The sequence below is a fragment of the Tetrao urogallus genome (assembly GCF_951394365.1).
Source record: "Tetrao urogallus genome assembly, chromosome: 9".
Taxonomy (NCBI): domain Eukaryota; kingdom Metazoa; phylum Chordata; class Aves; order Galliformes; family Phasianidae; genus Tetrao; species Tetrao urogallus.
Genome location: NC_136822.1, coordinates 2,965,857 through 2,989,863, shown reverse-complemented (window position 1 = coordinate 2,989,863; position 24,007 = coordinate 2,965,857). Strand labels below are relative to the sequence as shown.

Below are 24,007 nucleotides of genomic sequence, written 5' to 3'. Positions count from 1 at the left end.
CAGGGAATATAAAAAATTCAGGTGACCACATGGTTCTTCTCTGGACTATACACAAAACAGCTGCAACCACTACTCCAAGCCTTCTGACTTCTCTCCTGGACTGTGCCATCTCTCCCAAAACCCAGGAAAATCACATAATTCATGCAATTAACATGTATCAATACCCGAGTCTATTTAAACTTCATAAACCTTTTGTGTGGTCTTAAATTATGACGAAGGGGCTTCGGGTTACAGCAGGGGAGGTTTGGGTTAGATGTCAGGAAGAACTTCTTCATGGAAAGAGTGGCATTGGAACAGGCTGCCCAGGGAAGTGGCAGAGTCACCACCCCTGGAGGCACTTAAGTGATGTAGTGCTCGGGGATGTGGTTCAGTGGTGGAATGGGTAGCGTTCGATGACAGTTGACTCAATGATCTCATGGGCCTTTTCTAACCTAAATGATTCTGTTTTCTAAACCATTACTTATCAGTGTTCACATATCCGTATGCATCTGAAGCAAAATTGCTGTAGCTATTAAAACCTCCTTATCAGTCCAAACAATTTCTAATATAAACTTAATCTGTGCAAGCTTCAGTCATACACTGATGCCTTTCAGCTTGTTCCAAACAGCAAAGAAGGATGGTGGCCAAAGAAACTAGAAACTGCCAGATAAAAACATATACAACAGCTCTATAAGTTCAGGAGTGTCATTTCAGTTGGTGTTCTTTATTTCCTCACACTGATAATCTTCCTATGTGGAACTAGTGACAACAGAGTCATAAAACAATCGCTGGGGCTTAAAACAAACAGATTAGCTCCTGTCCTTGCAGGGTTTGTTTTTTGACATGCTACTGACCACAGAAATCTGCCACCCCATGGAGAAGAGCGGAGGCTACACTAATTCCATCTCCTGCAACCTGACCTATTTCACACTCGGTTCCAGCAGCAGGCTGGAATACACAGCTTACTGTGCTTCAGTGGTCTCTACGACTCTGTTTCTTTGAAACTACAAAGTCCCAGCAGGATGCTACCTCTACCTGCTTTGTAATGCCCCAGAATTGCCTCAGTCTGCAGCACCAGGCGCACTTTCTGTGCGGTTGGATCCTCTTGAGAATTTTTTCTGCTATCACTTACCTGATCAAAAAGTGTTCTGTTCACAAACAGTGTGTTGTTGGGCTTGGCCAGCTGACGGGCAAGGAAAGTAAAGAGACAGCCAACTTGCGACGGGGTGAAGTCAGAATTCTCTACCATGACCTAAGAATAATTAAAGAGTAAAGAGAGAAACAGAAAAGCAATTGAATCTGCAGTTGCCTATAGGAAACTAATTACAACCCTGCAACAAGAAAGCACTGCACAGCCTCCTCCTGCCTGAGATACCCATACAGTCTCCTGCTGCTAGTCCAGACTAGAGCCCAACAAGCAATCTACCTTCCACAATATCCAACTGCATGTGGCCTGAAGATACAGGCAGCATCCTTGCTGAAACATCTCTACCCCAATGCTGAAGAGGCTCAACCTCTTTGTCCAGCATTGAAGGGAAGAATTCTCGCATGCCCCTAAATTTTGGGGTGTGAAGGTGCTCCAAACAGCATTGAGGAAACTCACATCTACCTCCATTTCTTCAGTCTGTGCTAATCACTGCATGTGCGACTGAGCTTTGGGACAGAGAAATGTCACACACAGAGAAAAGACAAAATAAATAATTATAGGAGAAAAAAATGCATTTGACTTTAAACCTCAGGCATTTACCACTTCAGCTGTGGTACGCAGAAGTGATCAAATGACTCAATGACAAGTGTGGGCTTGGAGAAAATTGCCTTTTCTCACATTGAATTGTTAGTCAACCAATGTTTTGAGAAACTTGTGGCTGTGCTAACTTAGCTTGAAACTACAGAAAGCCTGGGTATCAAAACAGCTGCCACAAAAACAGTCTGAGACAAGCAGAGTGCTCATCACCTGACTGGCATATGGAAAGGCACGACACTTGGTACCTCTCTCCTGCAAAAGGAAAAGCCCCTCAAACACCAAGGGAAGGTGAAATGCCTCTCTTTGGAAAGTCTCCCCTCTAAGAACAGGGCATTTAGCTGGAAGGAAATCCATCACCTGAACCACTCTGTCACTAACATCTGCAAGGTGCTCTAAACAAAGCCTACAGACAGCATTTCACACTTCATAACCTCATTCAGTGTATGCCTGGGACGTGCAGCTGCTTTCTCCAAGTGACTCAGAGTTGCAGATCCCATGAGATGCTAATGGTTACCTTACACAGATGGAGGCAGACAGTTTAGATACGTTAAGGAATTCAGTCCAGCTCTGTTTGAAACGCTATCACTTCTTTTTAATTTCAATTTTCTGCTTTAAAATAAAAAGTCTATTTTATGTAGGAGCTTAGTAAGAATGACATCAGCTAACGGCACTAAAAATATGGCTGACCAGAAAAAAAAAAAAAAAACAGGATTATTTTATTTGTTTTGGATTTGTTTTTCACAGGCTGGATCCTCACCAGTCCTTGGGAAGGTGAAACCACCAGAGCTCTGATATGGAAACCTCACCAAAGCTGCAGGCCAAACACCTGGGCATTTTGAAAGATGACATTTGATGCCTGCTATATCTGTGTTATCCAAATGATTCCTGAGTGCTTTCTTTGCCAATGACAAATGTTTTACATCAAAAGTCCTAAGATTTTTCAAGTCTTTATTCAGAAGGAGAGCAGATTCCAGACAAAGGGAGACTGAGTTCTTGTAACGCCAAGGTGTTTGTCTGCAGGTGCATCTCATCCTGCAGCACTTCCCATCAACTGCCCTCCTTTGCCTCCCAAGAAGCAGCGCTGGGCTCTGCTGCAAGAGGACAAAACCCATCTGTGATGTGCCCAGCAGCACAAAGTACTTATAAACAACTTCTCATAGCCTGCATCATGCTGCAGAAACACATCCCACAGTAAGTCCAGAAGACAGCTGCAGTGTGCCACCTCCTGCTGACAGCAGCTACCAACACCAGCGGGGCTAACCCAGCACAGAGCTAACATCCCTATGGCAGCACCCAACTCAGCAGGGCTCACTGAAGGTCCCCCACATAGGCATTTCTCAGGTCACCCAATGCAGCTCTGTCACTGAATTCACTCATTGCTGCCCTTGCTTTCATCTATCAACGATGACAGCAACAGGGAAACACTGCTTATGATATGTTTATACATAAACAGCTTCCAAGTGGAATTACTCATTATTAATGCTGACAGCTCTGAATGGAAAACCAAATGGCATTTGGCAGCAATAGCTTTTAATGAGAACATTGTTAAGGAACACAGTCTGCAGATGACAAGTGATTTCTACAGCACCAGCCTGATAACTCTGACATTCCCCTTCTCTCCCATCTCCTAAAGATAGGCCTGTCATTCTGAACATGTTACATCCCAAACAGCACGCACAGACAAGGGAGCAGGGTTTTATCAGAAGAGCAGTGGCATCCTGCCAAGCACAAGGTTCCTGGGACAGCTTTTCTGCTCAGACAGAAGGAGGGAGTGGAATCAAATGAGAAGCAGATATAAATTAACTCAGCAGTGCAGAAAGGATCCTAACAACAGAACACAGCCCAGGTGTAATCACAGATAGGATGGAGCCCTCTCTGTCACATTTAATGTCACGTAGCTTCACTCTGAAACATACAACCAACAAGCCTTGGCCATGGTGAATCCATGCCCACTTCCTCAGTGGTGTCACCCCCTGTGGGACTGGAAAGCCCTCATCTACGTTACAGGCTTTATTGCACAGTTAAATATCATCAGTCAGACGTAAGCACAGGTTAATTTTTAGGCACACTCACTTTCAGAAGTATGTCCACAATGCGCTGTTGATATTCCACAGCTTGCTTGTCATTCTTGAAGTCTTCAAAAGTCTGCATGAGGTGAAAAACACCGACATCATCTTAGGAATGCTGTCCACTGGTAGCCCCAGAAATGTAAGCCATCATGAAGCAGCAGCCACATTGCAAAGCTGACAATGCTTTTAAGCCCCTTATGTGCATGCTACCTAAGCAGCAGGTTCCAAGACACAACTTGCCTTTTTGTAACTACTACAACAGTTCTTACACACTTAACCAAATTAACAGGCCCAAATAGAGAGAGGAAATTCAAGAAACTTGGAAAGAAAGCCAAAGCTTTAATAATGGAGAAAGATGTCAGTACTACAATGGAATTTAGAAATATATTACTCCTTTTTTATCTATGCTTAAGATGGCCTCTGCTTCCAGAGTGCTCACTATACAACATCAGATGTTCATCAATGTATACTTAAGGACATAAAGGACTGTTATGATCTCCTCTGATACAGAATGCACATCAAAACTGTTCCTGCATCAAGCCAGTAGCTATTGGTTTAGCTAAAACATAAACTTCTGTTTAACAGAATCTTGCAGATCATGCAACCACAGCACAGATAAGAAAAGAATGAGTGCTGTGCTGTTCTCCTGGAAGAAATCAGTGGTCTCTTACCAAAGCAAGAACATTAAGGAATTCCCGAGTGTCAAAGTGCAGCAAGGTACGAATGTGAGGGTAGACCTCCTCATCCACAGATCCCTCTGCTGAGTGCAACCGGATGAGAAACTCAAAGATCTGCAATGAAGATTCACACGTAGCAGGTTTCCTATGGATTTCAGATAAGTGATATTGCAAAGCACATTGGAAAGCAGCATCACCTCTTGCTTTGCACTTAAGCTTTAAAATACATTAGCAGTCCATCACTGTGCTTTTCCTGACACTTGTTAGGAGGAGAAAAAAGCCCTTCCTTAGGCTCACCACCCAACTTACCAACCAACATCTTAAAAATTAAGGCTCATTCTCGCAGACTGAATTGTCTGAAGTCAGATTAACTGCCTGCTCATGCTGGCAGCTCTCCTCAGCAGCTGTGCAACTGCTCCTTAAGCAGGGCACAGCTCCCCTCATCAGCAGTTCCTTTGGGAAGAGCCAACCAGTGTGCCCCCTCACTTTGAGGGGCTGCAAAAACTGACACAAGTGTTGTCCAACTCCTTTGCTGACTTCCTAACTCAGAAAGTTGAGTATGCCTTTCAAAAATGAAAGTAACTGCCTTTATCTAGCCACTGATAGAGGTGTCCAGTCCTTTCCAAGGCAACAAACAGCAACAGCTCCAGCTGTCCCAGTCCTGCACTGGTCAAAGCTCCTAGCAGATCTGCCTGCCAGCAGAAAGGCTGCGGAGTGGCCACATCTGTCATCATGTGTTAAGGTACACACCAGGATCCCACAGGGAACTGACAGGCAATATGCTTTCCTAGGACAGTAAAAATGCCCCCCCCCCAGGAAATGTCTCATTTTCTCATTCATTCCTGTTCTGAGTTAACTTCCTTGATAGCATGGTGACAGAGAAGCTAGAAGGAATTAGCAGCTTGACTTTCAGAACTACAGCCTTCCCTGTATAACTTGGTCTCCTTGAACCTGGTACCTTCCTGCCAGCTAGGAACTAGTAAGAAAACCATCTAATAAAAATAATGTAGCTAAAGTGCTGGATTTAAGAATTGAGACAGAAGATGTTACTTAAGTAAGACTCTTAGGGCCATTGTCAGAGATTATAACAAGGAGACACTGATGGCTCCTCCCCAGTGTTACTGTTGCTGGTTATGCTTCTGCTTCTCAGACCTCCAGCCACAGTTGTTGCTGTGCCAGGTCTAGAGAGTGTGCAGGAGACAATTAAATAAGGCCATGGGAGAGGGCAACAGCCCAGTGCTCCTCTGACAAAAGGAAGCAGCATGGCTGGCAAACTGTGAGGAAAGGGTTTGCAGCAGCCCAGAGCTACCACATACATACATCTAGAAGCCCTAGTTTAGCAACAAAAGCATCTACCTTTTCTGCTATGCTGAAGAAAGGAAGTGCCAAAAAGAAAGCACTACCTCTTCTTAAAGCTCTGAAATTACAATGAAATACTATGTGCCAAAAAGAAAACTATTTTACTAGCAAAATTAACCAAGAATTAAGGAAAGATATTCTTATGAGCACAAAATGGTGATCAAAGGCATCTTCCACCTCAATAAACTCTTGGGGATCCAAAGGAGTTAAGCTTTGCCTTGGGCCAAGATTCAGGCACAGCTTAAAGAGAAAGAAATAGCTGGCTTGAAGGCTCTGATGGAAATAAGGAAAGGAGATTTACTTGGCAGTCACTATGCCAACTTTCACAGCACGCAACCTGCACATCTTGTCATACTTCTCGTACACATTAACTGTGATTCCAGCCAGGTGCACTCTGTGACAAAACCATTATCAGACATCAGATTAATAATTGCTTTCCATCAGAAACTCAGAAATAAGACACATGCTTTCTTTTCTAAATTCTCACGTGATAGAGTACCCTTCCAGAAGGTTACTCACCTGATTTTTAACCAGAGGTACCAGATCTTCAGGAATATCACCCAACGGATACGCACGGCCTGCCAAGCAGCAGCTATAGGAAACAAAGGGAAAGGTTTGTGTGGGTTGGTTGGCTGTTTGCTTTTAAGTTAACTCTTAACATTAAACAGACTGAAAAAAACATTTAATTTCCCGATGCCGTTTTCAGGATGCTCTTAAATTTATTTTGTGTATCATGAGAGCAAGTATTGCAGACAGGATGGCTGCAAATACACAAGATTTGCACGCATGAATTTCTATCCAAAGTCTGTCATAGCACAGCAGGAACACAACAGTGGTATCTCAGGATTTCCCCCCCCAAAAAAGCAATCTCTTTTGCATTTTTGGATGCAGCAATAATCCAGAATCAAAAGTTCATGAACTCGGATAGATTCCAGAAAAAGGAACTCATTAATTAATCACTACTGGGCCACTTCAGAATGACTTCCAGCAAATCACAAGCAATACAGTAAGCACAGCTATCCCAAAGGGCTCAAATAAGGCTTCTCAGGCTACTGACTCCTTACTCAAGGAGCACTGTCACACACAGGATGAAGGAGAAACCAAAAGACAAAGTCATAGCCATGGCTTACCAGCTCCAAGTATTTAACTTCACCCCACCTATCCCCTCATATGACAGGACCCAGGTGGATGGCATGGAGCTGCACCAGGGCAGGGTAAGGCTGGGGGTTAAGAAAAGGTTCTGCACATGAAGGTGATGGATGTGGCACAGGCTTCCCAGGGCAGTACGCATAGCCCTGAGCTGATGGAGCTCAAGAAGCGTTTGGATACCACTCTCAGACACAGGGCTTGGATTTTGGCTCCTGCCTGGAGCCAGGGATTGGACTTAATGACCCCTGAGGGTCTCAACCAATTTGGGATATTCCATGGCTCCATGATGTGCCACAAGCCATAGTGACTAAGGCAGCCATAGCAAGTAGTCATTGGTATTTTATATAATCCCTCAGACTCTGAAACACAACACAGCTTAAGATTTTGCAACTATAATTAATTAAAATCTGGTACCACTAGGCAACAGCACACATTCTTTCTAAATGGCCTTACCTTATATACACGAGCAGCTTGTTGCCCATTACCACCTGCTCATCTACAAAACAAAAATCATTTGTCACCTTTTTTTCAGAAGATACAGAGACGCAACTGTTTTTTCCCAATTATTAGCAAAACACCTCATTTGACAAGCACACAATTTTACACACTGTAAGTAGAGCAGCTTTACAGACACTGAACAGTACCAGAGCACTTTCCTCTTCTCAAGATCCTAATAGGGAGCGTATGCAAGTGACCAGTAATGTCGGAAACAACCAGCCCCAGATGTAGAAACTCTTCCAGAGGCAATAATACTGTACCTGTGAGAGACTTCCCAGCATTCAGTGGAGGAGCAATGACTTTGAACAGCTTCTGTTCAAAAGACAAGAACAAGGGCAGTGTTCAAGCAGCTGGAAAGGCTCAGAGCAAAGATTCCACTTGATTTTAAAGCAGAGATCACTGGAACACTTTCCCCAGAAAAGTTGTTTTCTCACCAGGTCTTCTAATTAACAAGAACGAAGACACCAAGACATGGCAAAAGATGTCTATCCCAACTGATGTTATGACCAAAAACACCCTTCAGCCAATCAGATCTAACCCTAAACAAAAGGCCACACTTAAAAAAAAAAAAAAAAAAAAAAAAAAAAAAAAACACCAACAACTTCAGTGGTCTCAGAAGTAACATTCAAATCATAACAGACCAGGACATCTCCTGTTCCTCAGCTGTCTGCCACCAGATCTCCTTAATTCATCATGGTATTCTCTTCTGCCTTTTTAAACACAATTTTCTCATTCTATCTTTGCAGAGCATTGCTACCTCACATACACTGTCAATGAAAAATGTGTGTACTAAAGCACTGTAATTACAAATCACTTTTTAAGTGCATGTAGTCAAATAACTGCATATTGTATATGATTTCTCCCTCTGAATGAAAAAGAACAGAACATATATATTGAATGAGAAGATTGTGTATTAGCCTAAAATGCCATTTCTCACAAAGACTGCATGCTCAGCAAATAAACAAATGAGCATCTCTCCTACCTCCATGGGACTGATGAAGTCATTCATTCCACTGTTGTAGACATAGATCATGGCATCATAGAGATGGTTTTCCCAGCACAGAAGGACCACCTGCAAGGACACAGAGCAGAGTCCTGTTACAAATTAGTGGCCAAAAGGCACCGATGGTTTGGACTAGATAATTTCTGTCTGTTGAAAGGTGACTCCCTGCCTTCCACAAGCTATGCTGTACTGAAAAGAAGTCTGCATCAGTGGTGAGGGGATGCTGTCATTTATTCAGAAGAACTCTGTGCAGTGTTCAGTCTGGAAGACAAACCTGTTGTATGTCCAGGCTGGTGATATCCATATGCACAATGCAGGCTTCCATATTTTCCAACCTGTTCTTGTCTTGGAAGTGAAGGAGCAAGTCTTTCATCACTTGAGCTGTGATTCCCATCAGCTTATCACTTAAGATATATGGCTCCAAGCACTCCAGAAAGATTCCTTTGGCTACAGAATTCTCACTCATCTTATCGTAGATCTGGTTAAATAATAGATCTCTAGGAAGAAAGATGTGTTCAGTTATCAGACAAGATTATTAAAATATTCCTATTTATCTACCACCTGAGAACTCCAAATTAAATACTGTTTCTTCAGCTCAGCAGCTAAATGCCCCATTCACCTCCCATGCAGACGTGAGTCAGGGGCAACTACACGGAACAAATTAAGCCATGTGTGTTGCAACAAAAAAGCTGCTGTTGGAGGAGGAATGATGACAACACCAAGATTTAACAATCTTTAACGGAGGGAGAAAATTTGTTAAGTGTGGGGGAAAATTTGAACCAAATCTTTCTTCCTCAGTACATCAGCAGAAACTTAACAGGAACGTTTGGGTACTGAATACACTGACCTCAGCACCAATCTTCAAACCTTCCTCTAAACTGTAACGTTCTACATCATGTCATAAAATGACTCCTCTGAACAATGTGATACTATAGCAGACAGCACTCAGGACTGCATGGGGTGGTGGTCTGCCATGGGGCACAGATTTATAAACGCAGACTTACGTGCGCTGGAGCAAAAGGCAGTAATCAACTATGACAGGCACCACATCCTGGGGAAGGAACAAAAAAGCTGTGGTGACTGGCAAAGATCTTGCCAAACAGAACATCCTGCACAGCACAAAATGAAGCCTGGCCAATACAGTGGCACACTCAAAGCTTTTCCACCAACCACAGTTTGCTGGCAAACACAGTCACACATGGACTTGCCACTTTCCCACTGATCACACAAGAATTTCCCAACAGGTCATGACTGTTACACAGGCAACTTCTGCAGCAATGCAGTATCAACATGGGCTGGTAGTGATAGGACAAGGGGAATGGTTTTAAACTGAGACAGGGGAGGTTTAGGTTGGATATGAGGAGGAAGTTTTTCACCCAGAGGGTGGTGAGGCACTGGAACAGGTTGCCCAAGGAGGCTGTGGATGCCCCATCCCTGCAGGCATTCAAGGCCAGGCTGGATGTGGCTCTGGGCAGCCTGGGCTGCTGGTTGGTGACCTGCACACAGCAGGGGGTTGGAAGCAGATGAGCATTGTGGTCCTTTGCAGCCCAGGCCATTCTGTGATTCTATGACAATTCTGATTAAGAGTTTCCATATATCTATTCAAGAGAGTCCTTGGAGCAACATACCTGAAAGTGCTGCTCCATAACCTGGATTTTTCCTTGGTCAGGGCATTTCTTCAAAGTCCGATCAGCATAATGGAGAAGGATCTCAACCATCTGGATTACAAGAAACAAGAAAATTCATTTCCATCCTACACTAGAGGCTGGCCTGGTAGCACATTTAATAGCCTGACTAGGGGGCTGGCAGCATGGCAAACCCTGTTGTTCCAGTTTGGGCATGAACTATAACGGGCAGAAAGGAAAAAAGGAAGAGGCTACAACTGGTACTCCCAACAAGGCTGCTTAGACAGCGGCAGGAGATGGAACAGGAGTGGCCCAGGGGGGTTCTGAAGGCCTACAGTAACTGCACTGCCAGGCTGCCAGCACATTTTGAGGCAGATGACTGAAGCACAACTGAAGCACAAACTGAAGCACAGCACTCTCTGCAGCCATGTTTTCACTCAGAGCTTAAGTTACAGTATCTTAAATAACAGAGCTTACTTATCTGAAAACACAACATGAACTAAGAATAAAGTAAAGATGAATAACTACTGCAATAATTATGTATTTTAAACATCCTTCCTAGAAACACAATCTTGTGACAATAATCATAACATAATCAGTTAAAAATTTATTCCATGTACACATGATCAAGATCTCTAACCAGGGAGTCAGAAAGTTACATACTGATGAATGCTCAACAGCTAAACAGCAGGAAACTGCAATTACCTCCAAAAAGGGTTTCTGTCCCCTGTGAAGGGAACAGAGACTGGATTTTGAGATCTCAAGGCCAAGATAACGGTGTCACAATCTCCTTTCCTAATGCTGCAGATTTTATCCCCATCTTTACCTCTTCTAAAATCCTGCTCACAATCATAGCAAGACAGGCATGTGTATGCTTTCAAGAGTTAATTGAAATAACTTCTGGAGGAGAGATGCTACTCCTTCCAGGAACACAATTAACATCACATAAGTGCACATGAAAACCTAGTTAGGAAGAGATCAGTGACTCACTCTGTCTGCAATGACTGCTTTCCGCTTGCTTGTGTCCCCAGACAAGCCTAGAAAGAATGAAGGGGTTAGGGGAAACAAACAAACAAACAATGAGGTGCACTATAAATACCACAGCTTGAGATACGGAGATCAGAATATCTAGATACAGAGTCCTTACTCTCTTAATTTAAAGATTGCTCCAGCAATCCAGAATGACAAAACCAGATCTGAGTGCTGTCTGACAGAAGAAAACAAGTTTAACATCCAGAGAGTAATTAACAGAAAATTGACACAGGGTGTACAGGAGGTCAATGGCTGGAGGATGCATTGATGTGAAGGAGCACACTGTAAGAACAAACAATTCTTAAATGCCAACTCAGAAGACAGTAATAATTTTCCAGAATTCAAAATAATTTGCTTAATTGCATTTTGCCATGCATTAAACAAGATACATCTTCACATACTAGCAATTCACAGCAGGAGGATCTTATCCTTAAGAGCCATCTGTCAAAACCACCAAATGTTACTTGCCGAAAATTCAGTTTGCCCAATCCCAGTCAGACCATCCGAGCAGCAGCTTCTGACACAATGAACTTGTTCCTCACAATGAGACAGATGCTCACAAAACATTGGCCTTTAAAGGAAACGTGGTGCCAAAAACCAACAGTACTTTTAGTCTGTTGTACAGACAGAGGAGGCCTCAATTAGAAGTACCTGCTTGACAGAGCTGAGGGAGCATCACCCTGCAGATTACCTACAGGTCACACATGACCATCAGAAATATTTTGCTGACTGGTTATTCAACAACTGGATCCATTTCCTTCACGAAAAGGCAGTAACAGGAGTCACAACACAGATCAGGTCTGATTTTCAGTTGAAAAAAGGTGTCTCCTAAAGGTTTATGGACTCTAAAGAAGCCAAACTGATCCATATTGGTGGTGTTGTTTCTGTCGCACCCAAAGCAACGCATCCTCATTTCTCTCCTTCAATTACCTCTCAACTTTTTTTCCTGGAACAGTGATGCCAGCACCAGTACATGCATAGGTTTAAAACTTTCCCTAGTGATTTCAGTTAGAAATATGCACACAAACACTTACCTACTACAGCCTTTGCTTTCCCTTCATAAAAGGACCAAGCAAGAGCCAGCGCATCAGTGAGACGCTCTTGTTTCAGAAGGTGATCAATTCTCTAAAATAATAAGTAACAATAGATCTTAGTGTTAGAGAAAAGACTATTTTCTCTCCTTCTTAAAGACCAGCAGCAGATCATGATGGCTGACAGCAAGGAAATAGGAAACATCTGAAGCTGACTATAACTGCAGTAAAGGGCAACATCTCAAAATTATCTCGGATGTACATTTTCTTCTGCACACTTGAAAAGGACAAAAAAGTCCACATCTATAACTCTCACCTCCACACCTGCTCCATGACAAGTCTTGAGTAAATCACCTACAACAAAGAGGCTTCCAGTACTATAGAAACCACGTGGTAATTTAAAATGAGTTTGACTCAGGGCATGTACATTGGGATTGATTTTGGAATTCTAAGTACATGAGATCATGGCTCAAAGCAAGACTTCTCATTGGCAGAGGTGGCAGTGAACGGCTGGAGGGAAAACTAGAAGAGGAGAATGATCCTGGTAACCAAAAGCAGCAACTGTATCATAACAGAGATAAACTGTTCATACTCTGTAGGTAAAAAATGGTGAAGGTCACTGCCAAGAGTAGAAATGTGTGACTGAAAAAAGATGACTATTTGAGTTGCTTGAGAAACAGCCTTGAAGTCCCTTTTTCAAAATGAGTTGGTAAACTAACTTGGCACAAGCAGAATTTACTAATGAAGTTTGCTAATGACCAACATTCAACGTGGATTGAAGACCACAAAGACAAAAAGCAATAGGATAATCCTTAAAGCCAGGTGAGACAAGTACAATGCAATCCAATGGCACAAGTAGTCTACAACAGAAGTCAGAGTTTGGCTGTCAGCTACAAGCCACTGACATTATACAGCCAAAAAAAACAGCAAAAGGCAACCCAAGGAGGTACAAGGAAGGCCTAACCTACCTGTCAGACAGAGAAGAACAGATGCCACTGTGCATGGGACTGCAAGAGCCTACCCAGAGTCACATGGGACAAGAAACTAAGCACAGAAGATGTGTAGGGAACGGTGATTGTGAAAAAGAAAGGAATAGGAGGGTGATGAAAGATGTGCTTAACCTTGCAAAACAATGTCTAATGGACAATGTGCATACTCTGAATAAACATACTGTGAAGTGATGAACTAGAACGGAAAAAAATGCTTTTCTTCTCAATGGAAAAAGAACAGCAAAGCAACAAAGAGATATAAACAGATCTCTGATTACTTTAACCTGGAAATTAATAGGGTTTCAGCTACCAGAGAAATGATAATCCAAAACAGCTTCTAGCAACAGAAACAAGGATCCAAAAACCCAGTGAAGTTTCTGGGCAGTCTTTGGTAAATTTGAAGATGTAGCTCCTGCAGTAGCTGGAGACAAAATACAAGGAACCAGATTTCCTTCCATTCCTTTACCCTATCTTTGCATTCCAATGCCACAGAGCATGGTGACTCTGCCTAGTTAATAGCAGCTGAAACCTCACAAGGCACTGTTTGCCTCACTCGGGAAAACAAGGACTCCATTCAGCCTGCAAGCTCATGCAAGTAGCAGTCCCATAGCATCCCACTGTGGAAAGCAGAATACCTACAGTGCTGGCTTTGTGTAGCAATTAGGAATCCTGAACACAGCACTCAGAACATTCTTCACAAATGCTATAGCTCTATAGTTCACTCCCTCCTAGGCTATATTTAAGCAATTCAAACCTACCAAGTTCTACAGTTTTCCTCTCAACTTACCTCTCTCCAGCTCCTCAATGTCATGACGTGAACTGACTAGAAAAGGAAAAAATAACAATAACCAAACACATTATTTAGTTACAATTGCTCATGCGTCCTACAGACCCCCCAGAGCAGGCTGGTATAAATAAAGAAGTAAAGCAACTCTGAGATTTCTACATAGCATCCTTTAACACACCTCTCTCTGCTTTTTCATAGAGTGCTTGCACTGGAAAAACAATCAGAATAATCCTTCTATCAACTCCACTCAATGGAGTCTAACTTTCCCTACCCTCTTATCTTCTTCTGTTTACTCTATTTACTCATTAGCATGTCTAGGAAATAGAAATGGAAGTTCAGGACAGAGAAAGCTAACTCTACTTTGAAATGGCATAAACGAGGATACTGCAAAAATATCACATCATTACTGAGCTCAGAGCTTGTCTAAGATCAAGTTGCTGCAAATTCTTTAAGCCAAGGATGTAAGTGCAAAAAAAAACCAGAAGTCAATGTCACTTATTTCCATTAAAAACTCCCCACACTTACCTTAGTTCCCAGGTAGAAGATCTGGCCACCACAGCTGCTGATGGACTGATAACAAGCTTTCTCTCCAACCAATGCCTGCAGAGAGAAAAATGTCATGCAAGTCAAACTGCCTTTTGTTTTTGTAAAATTTTCCAAAAGACACATACATGTACACCTGAACACTGTAATTAAAACAACATAATGAAGACTGGGAGAGAACAACACAGATTACTGGGCAATAGTAAGTAAGCAAGCTCTCACATCGTGGCCTTCTGCTGTAAATGCAGCTTAAAGTGCTGATGAGCATCTCTACAAGAAAAATTTCCTTGGGCCCATCATTTTTTCAAGCCTTATGTCTCAGGCTTTAATGGCAGTCACCAGAAGGCCTGGTCACAGGGCACTGCAGTGTCTGGAACTGAGCAAAATTCCACAGCTGGCCTTTCAAACAAGAATGAACTACTGTACGTCCCATGTTTCACTGTCTACCCCTGCATAAGGAGCAGCTCCCCAAAAAGAAAACACAAACTGCCTGTTTGCTGGCTAAATCGACACCACGTATGATTTTTCAGATGTTTCACAAGGCCCTTTTTCCAAATCTCCACTTTCTCTCACTTAAGGCAAACACATGTAGGTCATCTGCACCCACCAGCGCCTCGCTGACATTGCCTCCTGTAGCCAGGGACTTGAAGTGGCTGCTGTTGTAGACCAGCTGAACTTCTGGAATCTCTATGGTCTCCAACTCCTCCTGTGTCTGACGATCTATGACATGCAGCTTCTCCACACTGTCCAGAAGCACTGCTGTTCGTGAGTTTATCCACTGAAAAAGGCAACACACTGCAGATTTCAGCAACTCACGTGTATTTAGAGGGAACTAAACCAGTTCTGGGCATATCCCCAAGTATCCACACCAGAAGGTCCAGAATCACTAGCAACTTCAATGCTATACACCATTACTACAAAACAGCAACCATGTATAACTCCAAAGGTAACGATGGGGAGATTCCCTCTTGAGTATATCAGCTTTTACACTGAGAAAAACTACAGTGACATCTCTTCAAAGAAAACACCTGCAGACAAATGGCAATCCATCCTGTTGGTACACTGTTTATGCTCTAGTGCACCTTCCATCCAAAAGCCTCAAAAACATGACTACTACAACACCTCTTCTCAGATCCCTTGGGAGTTAAATAGAGCATCAAGAAGCATTAAAAAAAGATGTTGTACATCCAAGTTTAAGTCAAAGCCTGTCATCCATATTCTTAAACTTCTACTTCTATGACCAAAGCCCTGCAAAAAAAAAAAAAAAAAAAAAAAAAAAAAAAAAGCTTTTTTCTCCCATTCTCCCATTTTTTTAAGCACTTGAGAATAGAATGGCCTGGGTTGAAAAGGAGCACAACGCTCATTTGCTTCCAACCCTCTGCTATGTGCAGGGCCACCAACCAGCAGACCAGGCTGCCCACAGCCACATCCAGCCTGGCCTTGAATGCTTCCAGGGATGGGGGGCATCCACAGCCTCCTTGGGCAACCTGTTGCAGTGCATGTTACACAGACGGTGATGACAAGTTTCAAACTGGTTCAAGGCCAATCTGGCCTCAAACACTTCCACACTCCCAGGGCTGGGGCATCTATGGCTTTCTCTGGACAACCAGCTCCAGTACCTCACCATTCCCATGACAAAAAGAAAAACAACAAAAAAACCTCATCCTCATTTCAAAGCTAACTTTAATCTAATTTCTAGAAAATGCTGGCTGATTTGGAGGCCTGTCTTGGTATTCTGGCCTTTCATGCTTTATTCTCTCTATTGTGTAAATGTGTTTTGGAGTTGGGATTTTTGTTGTTGAAATCAAGCAATTATGGCACGCTAGGAAGCGTCCATATATAAAAGCACTAGAATTTTACTGAGCTAATTTCAGAGAAGTTTGCATTCGTAAGTAAGGAGTAAAAATATTGCTTGCTGAATTCTCTTTGGCTCCTGAAAACATTTCCTTACCAAGGCTACCATCTTCCCAGAAACAGGAAGTATTTTGCCTACATGCAACTACTCTTTTGTTTGTTCATTTTTTACCTCTTAATTGCTACTTGCTGTTTCAATTAGGCTGGTTTTCTAATGAATCCCAAGTTTAAAGACATTCTCATTACTGAACTCCAGATAAGTACAGTGCATACATGCGGTACATACAACTAAAGGATCTTGAGGTACAATTACAAGAAAATTTGTGTAAAAAAAAAAAAAAAAAAAAACAGTATTGAGACTTACAGTGAAGTTGATGAGGTCATAGTGAAGATGGAGCTGCTTCTGCTTAGTGACATGTATTGCACCAGTATCATCCCTCTTTACCTAAAAGAGAAATCAGACAAGATTGAGGAACACATTCTTCAGTCCCCAAACACATCACACCAGCTCCAGGAGAGCAGCTCACACGAGCAGGCTGAGCACCCAGTAACAGCACACATTGTTCTGAATCAGAGTGCTGTGACCCACTTCCAAAGCTCTCACATATGTGAGGAAACAGAAAAAGTCTGAGGACTGGCTCTCAGAAGGAAGCAGAAGAACACATGCCCTCTGCTGGATTAACTTCCAATCACTTGTTTGCACTGCAGGAGTCGTATGCCAAAACAGCTCCTTAAACATCCTAGCACTCCAAGCCAGAGCACTCCATTTTCTGAAGCCTGAGCACTGCTCACATACTGAATTCAGACATGAAATCTTCAAAAGTAAAAAAAACAAAAAACAAAAAACTGCATATACAGCTTCTGCAGATCTCAGCAGTAAAAGTGGCATACCTAAACACATGCACCTTGAAAGCAGCTGTCTCTCAGTGGTTTATCTAAGTTTTCCAGACCTGTGTTTCATACGAAAAAACAAAATAGCATCTCAAATTCATATGCTCTCCTCAAAATAATCCACATTCTTCCACCTCCAGGTGAAATGAAGAGAGGTTATAGTCAACACTTCCTTCTGGAATACACAAAGCTCAGCTCTCCAGATCCTCAACGAAGGACACCACTGTTTGCTGAAGAGCAACAACCAGCTTCTTTTCCCAAGCCTGTTGCAAGCTGCGGACACCCCTACCATGCACACACACACTAGAATTCCACGAGCCAGAGGCTCAGTCAACTGAGTAAGAAGTGATTATTTGAAACACAGAACAAAACATTCAAACTTACCAGAAGAAAATGAACGACGTCGCCCCTACAAAACGCAAGCATGGGGTTCACTGAGTTCTGTACAGCCACAAAGTGCCATGCCAGGAGGGGAACACTCGAAGGGTCCATCTGAGAGACAAGAAGCACAGACTGTATGCAAGGCAGCCCCTTGGTAGCAGGGTGTGTGATGCTCATCAGCTGCTGCTCATTGACTTTGCCAGGTGTGCACACGGGCCATAAAGCAATGCCTTAGTGTGCTGAAAGCTGAGCAGAAGGTTGTGTTCTTTGGTCTACACACATGACTTAGAGACAACAGGTTAGCATCCCATCAGTCAAGGCTTCCAGGCCACAGTAGAGAAGACAAGAAACTGAGCAGCTCCTAAGCTCCTCCCTTCCCACTTCTGGGAAAAAGCCAGCATCTTCAAGAGATTCAGCTCTCTGCCTACAATCTACACCTGGCAGACCAACGCATTAAACTCTACGCTGTGAAACTGTAGTTCTAATGTGTGCTGGTAAAGCAGTAAAACCAACTCCTAATCCTGATCTCACCCCCTTCACTACAAGAACTGTTGGTAGCAACAACAAAAAAAGCAAGCATTCAGCTTTGTAACTCACACGACCGTAGGGAAAAGTCATCCACACTTTCAAAGATGGCTTCAGGCCAATAACCAGTATCTTCAAAGAAACAAAAAGGCAAAATAAAACATTGGAGGATGTACCAGGAAGTTTCTTTGTGGCTTCTCATAAAGCCTTCTCTGCCTGCAGCGAGTTACCTTTGTCAGGGAGGCCATGGCCAGCAGTGAATACTGGGTGATAGGATGGTCTCTCAGTTCAACCTTTGCATGTAATGGTTCAATACAACAAACCTCCCCCTTGGAGCCGCTGAAGAGACATCGAGATTCACACGTTCTCACTCCCATAACCCTCCTGCAAACCAGAGAAATCAGCTTAACAGACAGCTATCAGGAGGAGATCAGCCTAACATTTTCATGAAATCTTATGCACAATCCTTCAGAAATACTGTTTCAAAAAGCCTTTGTACACAGCTCCAGGGATGAATTTGGGTTGTTGCTGGAAGCAGTTTCAAACAGCTGCTTGGGTACAGACAAGAAGTCCTTAGGGTCTTATTTAATAGCACACGATCAGGTTCCCCAGAGCAACAAGCCCAGTCCTTTCTCCTTATCCCACATCCTCTTCAGGATTGCAAGAGGAGAATGAGCAGTTGGTGAAGAGCAGCTCTCACTACGAAAGGAAAACCAAGGCAGCACTTATATGACAACTTCCAAGAGTCAACCAGAAATGCCAAGATCCTGGGCAATACCTAAATAAAAACATTAATAACTTAAGCCATTATTTGACCATTAACAAGCCTTGCTTCAACTAAAATTATACTGCAACCCTGAGCTGTACCTTCAATACTCAGACAATAGTTTCACTGGTTCCAGTGCTTTTTTGCTTGGGTTTTAGAACTTCTGACCTAGAACTAGCTGCTTGCATTGCCAACTTCTATCAGGTAAGAGCTGTCTTACTTAAATGAGAGTTCAAACACGGAGCCTCCGCTGTCGTTGCAAATTGCAAGTGTCGGGTCATCTGTAAACTGAGCAGACAATCAAATTAGAATTGGCATTAACAAATAAGACACCAAACAAACAAACAAAAAAAAACTGAAAAACTCATGCTACAGCATTATCTACAGTGCATTTACTTCTGTATGCTATGTCTACCAGGAATACACTTTCAACATTTAGCATCGAGAATACTGATGGCTTTTTTATGATGTGTAGGAAATGCAAAGTGTTGTGTCTTGCCCTCATCTTTCCAGCAGCATTGCTAGATTCTGTTATCAAAGTCCCACTACATTCTATTGCTGCTCAGAACCACAAGACATCAAAATCTGCACTGCTACCAGAATAACTCACAGCTTCAAGCCTCTAGGCTGGTGCCAGAACTGACAAATGGGCTGTGAGACCAAAAATCAGAAACATCCATAGCACCTAATGAAATCAAATAAGATAAGAAAGGGTCATGTACACAGTTGAGAGACCCTTCTGGAAGACTCTGCAATCCAGCACAAGCATCTGGGATTGCAAGGTCCAAGTACTCCTCAACATTGGTACTGCCATCAGGTTATGAGCCAGAAAAGGGAGCCAGGAGGAACAAGGACCCAAAAAAGGGGAAGATGCATCGTTATGCATGGGACAAAGTTGCCTGAGATGGTATTTCAGATGCAGCAGTACAGGGGCACTTCATAGCAACAAAATCTTTCTGGTAAGCCAGGTGAGTCCAAGCAGTACGTAAGAAGCCATCCTTGAGCCATGCTCCACCAGACATGCTGCTCTATTTCTGTGAATGGTACTCAGTGGACCTGAGATGTCTCAGCAAGGGGAAGCACCAAGATGACTGCTCCAACCAGGAGATACACATATTTTAGCATCTAAACCTACACAGATTCTAGCATCAGAGATTGGACAGACAATAAGCTTTTGTTATACTGCAACTCATTGCCAATATTATGATTTCAGCTAGCAATATACTTTGTTTCCTTTTTTTAAATTTCTGCTCATTTTTTTCACCTCTGGATATTACTGCTGCATAACTCCTAGGTAGCTGCTCTTATCTGCAAATCTAGAAGTACTGCACAAAGGAAGTTAGCACATCTGGGCTTGTTTAGCTTGGAGAAGAGAAGGCTCCAAGGAGAACTCATTGTGGCCTTCCAGTGCCTGAAGGGAGCATACAAACAGGAGGGGGAACAGCTGTTTGTGAGGGTGAACAGTGACAGGACAAGGGGGAATGGTTTTAAGCTGAGACAGGGGAGGCTGAGGTTGGATATTAGGAGGAAGTTTTTCACCCAGAGGGTGGTGAGGCACTGGAACAGGTTGCCCAAGGAGGCTGTGGATGCCCCATCCCCGCAGGCATTCAAGGCCAGGCTGGATGTGGCTCTGGGCAGCCTGGGCTGCTGGTTGGCGACCTGCACACAGCAGGGGGTTGGAACCAGATGAGCACTGTGCTCCTTTGCAACCCAGGCCATTCTGTGATTCTGTGATCTGACTGAATATGAGCAGGTTCTTTGGAAAAAGAAAAAAAAAAAAAAAAAAAAAAGAAAAATCTGTTACCTTAATGTGCAAAATGGCTGTTCCTGGGGGGTGAGCATCTGTTATTGATCGTAGCAGCTTCCCACTGGCCAGATCCCACATTGTGATCTGCAAGCAAGTTGTTCTCAGTATAAAATATTTGCTGTCAAGGGATCTCTCCATCACCTTGTGTGATGGCACATCACTGAGTTTCTATATTCAGCACAAAAACAATTAACAGCTATGTACTGAGTGCACTTAGCTTGGATTATACTAGAACAGTCCCTCAGTAACAGGACAGCACTGAACCACCGATTCATGGGAATTACCTGTCCTTTTGCAAAGCCACACAGGAGTCTGGAGCAGTCGTTGTTGATGCTGAGAGCAGAGATAGCCCCATACTGAGCCCCAACAGCAGTGCTGCCCAGACACAGCCGTAGAGCCTGGTTTTGATCTAGGGCATAAGAATTAGTACAAAGTTAAAGAGAGAGTACCACAGTTATTTACATACACAGATGCTGGAGGTGCATTAACAATTCATAGGCTCACGGTTACACTCCTAATGAAGAGTTCCCAAGATCAGAGCACTTTGTTAGTACAGAGATTGCAGGGAAATACAAAAATTTGTTTTAACATTACAAAACAAGGACAGAGAATAGGGGAACGCAGAGGCATTAAAAACTGAATAGCCAAAACATCTAGCTTTGTTGGTTTTTTTTGGTGAGGATTGTTGGAATGAAGACTGGTGATCTGAAATATATCAGAAGTGCCACTGAAATACTGTGTTAATGCATTTTGCCTTGAGCAGAGAGGGAGAGGTCAGAGAGATCCAGGGAACAGACAGCAGCTGAGCCCCAGAACCCTCTGGGAGCAGTGCCCAAGGCACAGGACATCTCTCCATACAAGCTGCAGGTCCATTAGCTATGTGCTAGATGTGAAACAGAGCATGGAAGTATCTCTCATTTCCTCCCCAACACCACATGATGTATTCCTGTATCACTGACACACTGGAGGCTGAGCACACTGTGGGAGTCACCTTTCAAATTCTGCTATCAGAAAGGCCTCTCAAAGCCAAGAAGAGAAGAGTTCAGACTGGCAGAATATACAGGTATAGCAGCAGCTCTGAAAGCTCTGACAGTTGCACAAGCTACTGATCAGTTCTATAGCACTGATGCTCTTGTTTAATCAAACAAAGGATGCATGCAATTCAAGTGACTTCAAGTGAATTCAAACTGCTGCCCTCATTCAATATATGAGAAACGTGGAGCCAAAACTATTGCAGTATCACTAGAGCAAGAAATCGGAGAAAGAAGTATTCTAAGGTGCAATAAAAATTAGCATCATTTTGTCAAGAAAAGTGGTCTTGAGTGGAAGAGCATCCAGATGGCAACCAGGTGCCTGTATGCCACGTGCTGAGCCCTGTGTGACAGCAAAACACGGCACGTTTCAAGTGCCTGCTAAGTAGCTTGTCTACAGCACTGAACTCTTCAGACAGTGCTCTGCAGCTCTGAACACTTCTGAATTAAGAACAATTTATTCCTCCATTAAAGAATGAAGAGCTCTATAACAGTCTTCCAGGGGAAGTTTTCCTTTACGGTTCCTCACTGCCTACAGTGTGCAGATCTCTGATCAATTACGATACATCCTCTGCCTGTCCTGAGCTCCAGTCCAGCCAGAACCTCCCTCCCTAAGGAGAAATTTGTGAAGATATAGAACTACTTGTTAATTGAAAGGCAAAAGAAAATTATAAATCTTTCTTCAGACTTACAGACCTGCAGCTGAGGGAACTGGGGTGGGTCAGTCTGAGTTCCCAAAAAAAGAAGTGCCCATTTTTTGCCTAAGATGCATTTTCAGAGTAGAAAAAAAACCACTTGGAAAGCAAACCCCAAAGAAAAACACATCAGCACTTGTTCTCATTTCCAGTCAATCACAGGATAACACAACAAGGAGGACTCATTTGACAATTTTAAAAACAAATCAGACAAGCAACATTGCACCCAACACAAAACAAAATGTCTGAGTCAATGAGCTCCCACTGATGAACTGCTGAAGTAACAAAAACAAATAAAAGCAAAGGGCTATAAAAGCTCATTTGATGATTTTCCAGACTAATAATAATAGAATTTAAGGCACATTTTGGATTAAAAAGTATTTTCCACATGCTTGAAACAAAGGTGGCTACTAACTGTCTGGAAAACATCTTCAATTTTACAATGTAAATAAAGCAGTTCTTCATCTGAACTATTTCCAGCAGTAACTATTGCTGTTGCTGCTGTTTTCACAGTCTGGAGCCAGAACCAGATGGTACTTAGCCCTACAAGCAAAATGTTAACAAGCTTTTGAATATGAAACATGACTTTCCAGAACACGGGAATAAGCAGAATTGATCTCAGATAATCAGGTTTTTAACCAGATTTTTTTTTTTTTCTTAAGCCATCATTTCTCTGCAGAAAATCAAGACTTTTGAATGCAGAATGACTCAAATGCTACAAATGAGATGCTTTCTTCCCACCTTCATCAGGCCTACCACCAGTAAATGCTCTCCCAGGAGGTATCCCTCTTGGAGCTGGAATCAGGAGGACAAGAGATGGTGTGCTACAGGAACAGGTTACAGACACCATCTCCCTTGAAAACACAACAGCTGTCTCCTAAATCAGGGTGTGCTGAAGCCTCTTCTCCACCACTCCAGCTTGTGCAACGAAGTGACTGCTCACAGCAGGGATTCAGTCACCTCCCCAGGAAGCCACTGCTCCTCCTCAGCTGCACAGCTGCTGCATGGGGTCAGTCAGAAGCTGCTGTCTGCTTGTTGAGTTCCCCAGAGTTTCTGGCTCGTGGCTCCCTGACTCAGGTCCTAATCTAATCTGTAGTGCTCCCACTAACAGTTCTCAGGCAGAAACAGACGGATGGTGATCTCATGGAAGAGCTTTACTTCGTCCTGCCCTGAAACAACACCTTTGCAAACATCTACAGACACATCCTGCTCTAAAACATTACAAATAGCACATTTACCTGTTCCTCTGCTATTTCTGCCCAAAGAATTGGCAGCATTGAGTACACATGCATTCAATAGACAGTTTCTGGGCTCACCAGCAGTATTACCCATTGCCTGGTTACTGCCCTACATGCTGCCTATCTGGCACAGATTAACCTAGCACATCAGCATGCAAACTGGGCAGGACAGGAGTTGCTCATGCAGGGTACGTGCACAGTGTGGTGTTACTGTACCTTTTCCTTTTCAGTCCACATAGAAAGGGCCAAAATAGGAAAGAAAAAGTCAGAAATCAATACAAAAGAAAGGAGAGAAGCAAAGAACAGCGTATGTGACAACATTCAAAAAGACAGA

The 24,007-nt window shown here is 43.0% G+C and overlaps 1 protein-coding gene across 1 annotated transcript in view; it reads right to left on the bottom strand.

The window, feature by feature from the left end:
* The window catches only part of VPS8 (VPS8 subunit of CORVET complex), a gene marked incomplete at both ends in the record, with an annotated part of 62,294 nt that overhangs the window by 30,900 nt on the left and 7,387 nt on the right, over positions 1-24,007 (bottom strand). Inside the window, 22 exons of the mRNA XM_079539709.1 lie at positions 1,112-1,231; positions 3,797-3,868; positions 4,464-4,583; positions 6,348-6,420; positions 7,431-7,473; positions 7,736-7,787; positions 8,458-8,547; positions 8,753-8,975; positions 9,483-9,529; positions 10,107-10,196; positions 11,094-11,140; positions 12,170-12,260; positions 13,943-13,978; positions 14,468-14,542; positions 15,093-15,263; positions 16,704-16,784; positions 17,615-17,722; positions 18,209-18,268; positions 18,367-18,520; positions 19,123-19,190; positions 20,707-20,793; positions 20,994-21,118. Coding sequence (XP_079395835.1) covers positions 1,112-1,231; positions 3,797-3,868; positions 4,464-4,583; positions 6,348-6,420; positions 7,431-7,473; positions 7,736-7,787; positions 8,458-8,547; positions 8,753-8,975; positions 9,483-9,529; positions 10,107-10,196; positions 11,094-11,140; positions 12,170-12,260; positions 13,943-13,978; positions 14,468-14,542; positions 15,093-15,263; positions 16,704-16,784; positions 17,615-17,722; positions 18,209-18,268; positions 18,367-18,520; positions 19,123-19,190; positions 20,707-20,793; positions 20,994-21,118 — 2,033 coding nt within the window. The remainder of the gene's footprint in view (positions 1-1,111; positions 1,232-3,796; positions 3,869-4,463; positions 4,584-6,347; positions 6,421-7,430; positions 7,474-7,735; positions 7,788-8,457; positions 8,548-8,752; positions 8,976-9,482; positions 9,530-10,106; positions 10,197-11,093; positions 11,141-12,169; positions 12,261-13,942; positions 13,979-14,467; positions 14,543-15,092; positions 15,264-16,703; positions 16,785-17,614; positions 17,723-18,208; positions 18,269-18,366; positions 18,521-19,122; positions 19,191-20,706; positions 20,794-20,993; positions 21,119-24,007) is intronic.